Here is an 11,340-nt window from a genome sequence, read left to right as displayed (position 1 = left end):
GACAGACAGTCTGTCATACCGGCCATGACGAAGGGAAATAGCCCTGAAACTCGAGTCGCCTTTATATATATATATTTATATTTATATATTTATATATTTGATCCTTTATATTGAACACTCAATATTTCATCTACATTCAATACTTTCTTTCATGGTGCCATCCATTTTCATTTTATTTTATTTTATATTGTATATTGTATATCATATTATATATTGTATATTCCATATTCTATACCCCACATTAGTTCTGCAGGAATATAAATAAAACATAAAAAACAGACAGTGTTGGAACTCTTTCAAGCAAAATAATATATATATATATATATATATATATATGCATGTATGTATGTATGTATGTATGTATATATGAAAGTCAGGAAGTATGGGATGGCTATATTTATTCCACCAGTTGGTATCCATAGGATGATCATCGTTTTCCAGCCAACATATGATAAATAATTATTACAATAAAATCAATGTCCAATATTCAGTGAAATTGTTGCTTGAATTATCCTGACTTCATCTGAGACAGGACAAACCTATAACTTCTCAATTATTTAATGTCAAATACCACCATTCTCAATATAATGGATACATACAATAAAACATCACAATAAAATTTATTCACTAAATTGCTTTTTCCCATTATATCAAACATTAGATTACGTAAAACAATGTGTTTCTTTTTCTCACACACAGTTTGTCCGTGTGAATCACAAAATCTCTATGGAAACTACGATTCATTTGATAAAACGCCTATGGTATTCATCATTGCCAAACTTACTTATTTCTGTGATTGGAAGAAGAGAAGACTTCCAGTTGGATCCATTTGCTAGAGAAGCTCTTGGGCGTGGTTTGGTTAAAGCTGCAAAAATCACAGGTATAAAGTTTTATTTAATAATAACAACAATAATAATCTTTTCTATTATACACACAAGGCCTGAAATTTGGGGGGAGGGGCTAGTCGATAACATCGACCTTGGTGCGTAACAGGTACTTATTTCATCGACCCCAAAAGGATGAAAGGCAAAGTCGACCTCAGCAGAATTTGAACTCATAACGTAGCGGTAAACAGAATACCACTAAACATTTCTCCCGGCGTACTAACGATTCTGCCAGCTTGCCACCTTTACAACAACAACAATTATAATGGGAATGATTACCTTGAATTAAATACTAGAGAAAACAAAGTTGTGGTATCATCTGGGAAGAGGTAAGGAAAAACTAAATTACTTGCTTATACATGGACATCCTGTAGCTGTTCACAAAAACTGAGGCAGAACTGGACAGCCTTGTCCAGTCTGTCTGAATTTCCTCCAATTATATCAAGATGGAGTTTAGACTCTCAAAATGTGCTACAATGGTGATGAGATGAGGAAAGCTTCCCAGGAGAGAAGGCATAGTTTTGCCAAGTGGTGAAATGATGAAGGCAATTCAACCTCAATCTAGTTATAAATACCTGGGAATACTTGAGGCAGGTGGAATCAAACACCACGACATGAAGAAAAAGACAAAAAAAGAGTACCTGCGGTGAGTGAGGAAAATATTGGCTTCAAACGGAATGCCAGTAACATAATTTGGCCATAAACTCTGGTGTAATCGCAGGAGTTCGATATGGCACTGGAATCCTGAAGTGGACAGAGAGGGAGGAGCTAAAGGAGATGGACAGGAAGTCAAGAAAGGTACTAACGTTGCTTGGAGCCCATCATCCACGTGCAGACACTAATCACCTGCACATGAAGAGAGCAAATGGGTGCAGGGGACTGATAAGTGTGAAAGACTGCACCCATATCGAACTCATGAGCTTAATGATATACCTAGTCCAAAGTAAGGAAACTTTGCTAGTAACAGTTAGGAATGAAGGTGTATTTAGGGGCAAAGAAAAAAAGGGAAAACAAAGGAAGATGTACAAAAAGGAATTGAAGAAGAATTACGCAAGAAGGGACTACGCAATCAGTCCCATGTAGTCATAACAGAAGTTGCTGGAAAAAATAAGTGGATAGGCTGATGAAAGCAACCCCAAAAAGAAAGACCGAGAGCACTGTACTAGTAGCGCAAGACCAAGGGGTCAACCTGAGGAATGAGCAAGTACCTCCGCTGTACTTCATCTGCAATAGAGTGGATAAAGAGAAAATAATAATAACAACAACAGCAACAGCAACAGCAACAACAACAACAACAACAACAACAACAACAACAACAACAATAATAATAATAACAATTCATTCTACTATAGGCACAAGACCTGAAATTTTAGGGGAGGGGGCTACTCGATTACATCAGTTCCTTTATTTCACTGGCATTTATTTTATTGACTCCTTAGCTTAATTTGGATTCAGAACGCTAAGACGGACGAAATGCTGCTAAGCATTCTATCCGGCGTGAAAATGATTCTGCCTGCTCACTCGAAAGCTAAGGTTGGTGTGGTGCTCAAAACTGACCGGATGGAATAAAATCCAAGCAATTAATAAATGGATGATGGCATCACTTCGGTATAGAGCTGGAATTATAAAATTACAAAAACAAAGAACTGATGAAAATGGATATGAAGTGAAAAGAATGTTGATAGTGCACGGACCCTACTACTCTGAGTAGACCGATAGGTTGTACTTTTTCAGAAGAGTGGTTGGGGAGGGCTGGATCATTTGCCAGGATTTTGTCTAAGCAGAGGAACACAGCTTCTTGTGGTATATAAAAATGCCGTGGGCCCATTGTAGAAACATGCGAAGGAGGCCGGTACCATTAAGACTGAGAAATATATAAAGAAATAAAAATTTATAGAGGCAGAAAACAGCTTGGATGGAATGAAAATGTACGTTCAGTTTGTAAGAGATACGAACACCAAGACAGATACAGAAGAACGGTGGCTGGTAGTTGTAACCTGAATATAGAGACAGAAGCACTTATACGCGCAGCTCAAGAACAAGCGTTAAGGACTAACTATGAGAAATGCAGAATCGACAACACTACCGACAGCAACAAATGCAGAATGTGTGGTGAGATGAATGAAACTGTATGGCACGTCGTTAGTGAATGCCCGAAATTGGTACAACTCAAATGCAAAATTTGGTAATTTGGTAAGAATGATTCGTTGGAAGCTCTGTGAAAATCAATGCCAGCAAAGAGCAAAGATGTGGTATGAGAAAACCCAGGAGTCACCGAGAATGAGAACGGCAAAATCCTATGAGATGCAATGATTCAGTGTGATCACCTGACCATACATCGGAAACTGGACATTGTTGTGGTGAATAAGAAAGAAAGAAAATGCACGATAATCGATATAGCATGCCCCGGTGACAACAGGATCAAAGAGAAAAAAAGAAAATGTAAACAACCCTGACGATTTGAAGTGGGAAATGTGAAGGTTGTGGTCAATGAGGAGAATACATGTGATACCAATAGTAATTGGTACCCTTGGAAGCAGCAGCACTTAGCTACCAACGTGGCTGAAAAAGATTGGTGAAAGTGTGAAGATAGAACAGTTACAAAAATCAACATTGCTTAGAACTGCAAGAATTCTTCGCAGGGTGACACTTTCCATTATACCCAACAACTTAAGCTGAGAGTTTTCGTCAAATAAGAATGATGACAAAGATAATCATAGTTTTTATCGAAAGATCAGTTTGTTAAACCCAAAATGCTTAACTTCCTGTATCACTATCTTTTGATCCCTCCCTCCCTCTCTCTCTCTATTCTCTTTCTTCCTCTCTCCGTCTTCTCTTTCTTCCTCTCTCTCTCTTCTCTTTCTTCCTCTCTCTCTCTTCTCTTTCTTCCTCTCTCTCTTTCTGATACTTTTGATGATTTTGAGATTCCATACAAAACTATAAGCTGCACCACACTTCCTCTAATCATACGATTCACCTTCATTTCCCTAACATCTATGAAGCTGACTCTAAATTCTAAATCCCTATTTTAACGGAAAGTGAGCTATTCTTTAATCGTAACAATATATGTTTTTTTGTTGTTTTGAAGATCATTGTGTATTGATCCCAAAATATTTAACTGCCTACATCACTATATTTCTCTCTCTTTCTCTCTGTCATCGATATATGTGTTGCTCTTTTGTTTCCTCACTCAGTAAGAGACTTTCCCACCTTCTCTCGCGACTATTGCACTCACCCACTGAACCCACCACTTTCACCTCAATCTCTTATATACGGTCGCACTATGAAGCACATTTTCTTTCCTCTCTCATTTCTCTCTCTTTCCTGTACCTCCTCTTCTTCCCTCGTCTCACTTGTACTTGATTGATTCAGACTCGTAACATTCACCTCTCCGACACCATTAAGACTGAAATAGTGAAATCAAATCATGCCCGAATGACTGAATGGTGATCAACTTCCACAAAGTCAAGCCATTCCCGACTAAACCGGCAACAGCCCCAGAGTGCACTCTGTGAGGAGGCTCTTTTTTTTTTGCTTGTTATTTGGAAGTACTACTGGACGAAAAACAAAACTTTTCATGGGGTGGATGAAGTCTGAAGAGTCAACAACCATCCAAGTAATATTTGTGTATTTGTAGTACCTATAAAGGCGTTACCGCTTAGGTTAACAGTAATAATAAATAGCCCCAGAAAAAAACAGCAGAGAACCTCTTCGATGAGGATAAATCTATCACAGAGGGTGAAAGGTCTCTTTAGACTTTGCCAGCACTCCCAAAGAAATGTTGTATCAATAAAAAACTTTGGTGGTTGTGACACCTCACCAACACAGTCCTCTTTATGAGTGTAATGCCAAATATATCACAACTAAGTTAATGAAACCCAAACTCTGAGTAATGGCCTCTCGCATGGCAAGTGTTCCACTACGCAGCAAGGTTGGCCTGGTCATTATCAAATACTGCTCCAAAGATTAGGAGAACTCAAAACAACAACAAAACTATAATGGAATGCTATTACAGAAGTGAGACTACGAAAATATGGTGCAAAGAAAGAATAAATAAATATGAGCAGAGAAAAATATGTTCTTTTCTACAGGACAAAGACCTCTAGACTAAAAAAACTAATCGCGAAAAGATAGTGGACATCCCCGTTGGAAATGGAGGAAATCTCCACAATAGTGTGTGAACATGACCACGCTGAGCATGAAGTAATTGAAGCAGAACAAGTACATAGACGTGCGGAGAGATTAGTAAACCCTTGCTCAAGAAATAGCTGGATGAAGACAAATTCTACTTCATGAACGGAAAGATTATTACAGAAGAACAAAACTTATTAAATACCTGAATGAGAACGAAATAGTGAAAGAAAGCGACTAACATTTCTGAGAAGAACTGAAAGTGGAAAACTAAGAAATTTCATAAAAACGATAGACGAGCCGTTAATGCAATCTACATTGAAAATATAACAGATCTAAGCGACCATATATACTGAGCAGCTTAGTCGCCGTTCAAATGCTTAGAGTTAAAAGGTAATGGAAAACAGAGGACAAATTGCCATGATGGGAACGAAGACCTGAAAATCAAATTGAACAACTTAAAAGGTGTTTTCCATGGAAACATGCAATCATAGAAAACAATAAGGTGATGGAAAGACACAGGAACTACAGAGGAAATATAAGATGCAAAGGACTGAAAATACTTAAAAAAGAATAAAGAGGAAAAATGAAAAAACTGTTAGGTAACAAAAAAATAAGTTACCAATAGAAAACAAATCAGTACCATCATAATAGATTATTCGAGGGCAGTGAAAGTAAATTCTTTGAACAGAACAATGAAGAGGAGCATCGGGGGAATGATATGCTAGATACTGAAGCATTAAGTAAGCCCAACATTATGTAAAAGCAGACTGGTTACTGGAATTTAAAAGAGAAATCGAAGATGGAGTGACACAAGGAAATGCAACAATTACGGGTAAGAAAGTAAAAGAAATGATCAAAAGAATATCAAACTGGAAAGCCCTCGGACCTAATGATGTCCGGGGATTCTGGTTCAAAATTCTCGCATATGTATACAGCCATATATGGCCTACATATGTATTTCTCAAAACCAAGTTGAAAATAAATAACCTGCTTTATATTGATGACCTCAAAGAACGAGAAGGTCCTGATTCTTTGATGCAAAGAGCAAGAGGTCGGAAGACAAACTCTGATGGCATAAAACTATTACAAGACAATATCATTGTGGAATAATGAGGGGTGCGAGGAGTACACGACAATATCATTGTGGAATAATGAGGGGTGCGAGGAGTACACGACAATATCATTGTGGAATACTGAGGGGTATGAATACCCAGGAGTACTGCAAGATGATAAGTGAAAGGACGGAGAAATGAGAAAGAAAATTTCTTACGGGTACAGGAATAAAATTTGGAAGGTACTCAAAACGAAACTGTATGGAAGAAATATTGTCAAAGCTATAAACAAACACATGAGCTATGCCAGTATTAAGATACACTGATTCCTTTCTGGAATGCACAAAGGCCGAGCATGGGTGGAACTTCGATAGAAGAATAAGAAAACTGCACACAATGTACAATGCGCACCACCCTAAAAGAAATAGCAACAGACTCTGCCTACCAAGAAATGAAGGAGGCGGCAGGTTACGAAAAGCAGAAGATACCATTTGTACTGAGATATTGAGGCTGAACAATTGGTGTGCAGACTGAACGGAGAATACTACCAGCAGTTAGAGATACCCAGAAAGTTGCTGAAACAGCGAAGGAATTCAGAGAGAGAATGGAGGGCAAAGCGACACAAAAAATGGAAAGAAATAGGATTACATGGCCAATTTATGCCACAAGCCGAAAATGTTGGAAATAATTAATGATGTTTCTGGTTGATGGATGGAATTCTGAACAGAAGAATAAGACGCAAATTATAGTCGCTAAGGAACAAGCCATTATAACAAATCTTATGGCAAAGATTGACAAAACTCACTCAGACAGTACATGTAGAATTTGCTCGAAAAAAGAGGAAAGTATCGATGATCTTTTGAATAAGTGCAATATAGTAGCACAAACAGAGTGTAAATAAAGACATGACTGTACAGGCAAAAGTGTGCATTGGGATCTTATTAGCCGTGTGAATGGATTCGATTCAAAACAACAGAAAAGTGGATGAAGGTAACAATTACAATGAATGAGGGTGACAGTTACAAGTACCTTGGTGTATTGGAGACAGAATCCTCAGCCAAGGAATCAAAGAGAAAGCAAGAAATGAATATCTCTGGAGGAAAATAAAAGGAGCGCTAAGCTCATAACTGAATGGAAGGAAAAGCATCTCTGCTATAAACACATGGGTGGTCTTTGTAATAAGATATTCTGCTATTTTTCTGAACTGGATTAGGGAACAACTAAGAGACATAAACTGTAAAACTAGCAAGTTAATGTCCATGTCCAGATTCCAACGTCGCACAGACAGTGTCCACAGATCATACCTACCACGGAAAAATGTGGCGGAGCGGGTGTGATTTGCTTTCAATAGAAGACTGTAGAGATTGTATCACGAAATATACAAGAGTATGTGAGAAGCAACCCAGAAAGATTAATTTCAGCTGCCAGAGGAGAGGAGAATGAAGCTGCAGAGGCGGCAACAGAATACAAAAAACAAAGCAAAAAGGAGAAACCAGGAGCGAGAAAGAAATATCAGCGTGAAATAACTTCACTCCAGCATCTCGGACAAATGCAGGACGTCGCTGCAGAGGAGTTTTGGTTATGGCTGAAGAACGGAGACTTTAAGAAAGAAACTGAAATACATATAATGGCAGTTATAACAGAGTTTAACATTTCCGTTGATCATAGTATCTTCTATCCACAGCTCAGTATCTGTTTACTTCACTATTATACACCTATGGCTAATCCACTTGTAATCCGTAGTGACTCAGTGCTGTTAGGTACTGCGAAAATCAACATCCTCGTGGAAGACTTAGAGTAATGAAGAACGTATCCCCATTATGCCAACCACATGAATGACAACATATCCAGCACCACATATCCCGAATGCAAGGTTCTTAGAAAAGACAGAAGGACTACCAAATCTATATTGAATAAATCATACCCATTTGATAAAATTAGATGTCAAAATAATTGTGTAGTATATTCTACAAGCCTACATGTAAACAATAAAACGAAGAACAATGTATATCAGATTAAGTGACAGGAAGAGACTTCTGTGGTTCTCCCAGTGTCCTACATTTGTGTGACATCTAAGAGCATTAATGATAGTTTCAAAGAACACTTGGAAAACTATACTGAGAAATAAACGAATTCCATCTTCTATCAGCATGCTGTAAACAGCCCCACAATGGCTCCTAAGGAGACTTAGGTTAGATGTCCTATCAACACATGACTTTAATGCAATGTTGAGACAAGTCACCGAAGCTGTCTGTATACAGTAGTACAAATCATAAATCCGAATGGGGTAGCACCCAGATTCTACTCGGAAGTACCCATCTATAATCACCCCTTTCTCTCATTTACGTGTAGAAATTCATATATGCATGTTGAGATGCGTAATACTGGTATATATGTGTAATAATATATAGTTGTATGAGTGTACATAGATTTATATATATATATATAAATATATATATATATATATATATATATATATATATATATATATATATATATATGCGAGTGTATAGGTGAATGTGTATTTGTGCGTGTGGGGGGGTATGTGTGTGTGTATGAGTGTATATTCATGTACATATATGTATGCATATATATAAAATCAAAATAAGCAACAGGATATCCAGAGGTAAGGCAGTACGATCGTTTCAAATGACTCCATTTAATTGAACAATGCAATCATTACATCAATTTAAACGCAAAGCAATCTTCAGCTGCATAAATACATAGAATTAAATTAAAACAGATGGACACATTAATAAAATTTTACCTAACTACTCCAAGAAGGTAAGGAGATAGACAAAGATCATGCTGTTTTCATTTCAACTTAGAAGCTAGTAAGGCATCAGGAAAAAAATCTTTTAGGGATTTAACTAGTCACTGATGTTTTGGGGTCAGTTTTAATTTATAGTCTAGTTTATCTTTGTATATCAAAATCTGAGGCTGAAGAACAATGAACAGTGTCTGTTAGGGAAGGGGCCAAGAGAGTTGACAGAAATCATAGTGGGAATAGTCATAAAGCTATCGAGATTAATTTGAAGCAATATAATGAGATTTGGTAAAGGAAGATCTTAAATCAAGATGCTAGTTATTCAATTAAAAGGGCAAGACTCCAGTAAACCAATAGTGGTAATAAGGGGAATTTTATCACGGGATGTTATAGCTGAATGATTTGAACAATATTACTATATTGAATAAAGTTTAAAATTTAGGGTTATCAAGAAAAGTTAATTAAGAAGAATATTTTACCCAAAAGGATAAAATCTTTGGATACTTTTAAGTATATACCAAAACAATTTACTACAACAGAGAGAGGAAAGAACATTACATAGAAAAAGTTTAATATTTATTCATATTATACACCCAAATATTAACTTATTAGATGGTATCTATGAAGATTGATCATTGGCATTTACTGGAATTTAATAAGAGTACTGAGGCAAAAGAACATGCTAACTATATGGTTATTAACTAATAATCTAAGCATTTTATGATAAGTTAAGAAGATATTGGTACTGTTATATATAAGCTAGATATGAATATCCTAGGGGTACAAAATTGGGTTTGATTTTATAAAGGCTATTATAAAATAATAAAATAATCAGGTAGGGTAGAACTTCATAGAAAAAGAATAAACTAGCTTAATCACTAAAACCATGATGAAATATATATACCTTAATTAACACTAATAGAGAAAAATTAATGGAAAATGTATAATAATTCAAGTGTTTAAACTAAAAGATATTTAATAACTTATTTAGTTTGTATCTATAAAGACTGATACTAGGTTTTAACTAAAGGACTGTAGAAGTTATAGGACATGCTAACTATATATTAACCATAAACTAAGAGGTATAATATAGGTTTTAAAAGTTTTTAGCGTGAATGCATGCATGATAATATAGTTTCTCAGGGGTACTTAATTTGGACGGCTATTTACATAAAGGTCCTTATAAATACTAAGATCAGGAGGGTGGAACACTATAGGAAAGGGATAAATAGATTACTTACTAAAACCATGATGAAATCTGACCAACTAGGCAGCAAAAATTTATATGGATAGTATATTAACTCTGTATATCACACTAACCAACTATACTAAATAGCTTTTATTATATAATATATGCAGCGTACTTTGATTTCAAAAGTAAAAAATATTTAAAATTATTAAAAGTAAGTTTTCATCAATTCAGTCCAAGCCTAAGTATATATAGTATATAAGTATATATTATTACACTTTATAAGTGCTGCTTGTGAAAATATTTAAAGGTACGGGTGACACTATGTATGCATGAAACCCCAAGGTCTAATCTATTGTTAATTAGGTTGCAATTATCATTATGCTTAAAAATTTTATGTTTCCATAGAATACAGTTCGCACCCGTATCTACTATTTTTATAAGGCTGTGCTTTTCTTATTATTTCTCATTTAAGGCTAAGCCCAATTCTGTTTTCCTTCAATTCCCAAATCTTATTAGATAATGATGTACAATTCGCTTTATGTTTAAGCTTAAAAGAGGACACGTGATTGTAAAGACATTTCTTCATATTAGTCGAACAACCAATATAAATGAAATTATTAGTTGTAGTTATTATTGAACATTTATAAATTACGTTCTGACGACGGACAGTGGGATTACAACTAGGAGAAATATTACTAGAATTACAACTAGGAGAAATATTACTAGAATTACAACTAGGAGAAATATTACTATTAAAATTAGTATTATTAAAGTTCCTATTATTATTATTTTCATGATTAATATTTCTCTTATCAGGTATTTTATGATCACGTCTGTTATTTTCTACCTCCCTCCCAACTGTAGTATCATTTAAATCCGCTTCTACATCAACAGGCATACTAATAATTTCACTGCTTTATAGGCACCGGAGGTATCATCTATATTGTTTATATTAGAAGTATTCCCACTGTCACCTCTATTTTCCACTTCATCATTGATATTACTATTCTCATTTTGGGTGTTAACATTATAGTTGACAGTACTATTATTATTATTATTATTATTATTATTATTATTATTATTATTATTATCATTATTATTATTATGTTGTTTATTTTTTCTTCTTTCTTCAAATTTTCTTCCATTTCTCGCCGAGTGTTTTCCGTACACCTAGGGCAGAGAAACTCGTTGTATGCATTCCCAGTTTACACACGCAAATTCACAGGTAAAACATGTATTTAAGAAAACAAAAAAAAAAATTCATGAATGGATGTTGTTTTCACAGCGATAACGCTCTTCTCAGTACATGAG

At 35.5% G+C, this 11,340-nt stretch overlaps 1 protein-coding gene across 2 annotated transcripts in view; it reads left to right on the top strand.

The window, feature by feature from the left end:
• LOC106871768 (uncharacterized) overlaps window positions 1–11,340 on the top strand; it is a 629,775-nt gene that overhangs the window by 573,472 nt on the left and 44,963 nt on the right. For both annotated transcript variants that reach the window (XM_052974057.1, XM_052974056.1), the window contains exon 41: window positions 700–880. In XM_052974057.1, coding sequence (XP_052830017.1) covers window positions 700–880 — 181 coding nt within the window. The remainder of the gene's footprint in view (window positions 1–699; window positions 881–11,340) is intronic.

The sequence above is a fragment of the Octopus bimaculoides genome, chromosome 17, assembly GCF_001194135.2.
Source record: "Octopus bimaculoides isolate UCB-OBI-ISO-001 chromosome 17, ASM119413v2, whole genome shotgun sequence".
Classification (NCBI taxonomy): domain Eukaryota; kingdom Metazoa; phylum Mollusca; class Cephalopoda; order Octopoda; family Octopodidae; genus Octopus; species Octopus bimaculoides.
Note: the sequence above shows the minus strand (reverse complement) of the source record. Positions and strands in the feature narration are given on the sequence as shown.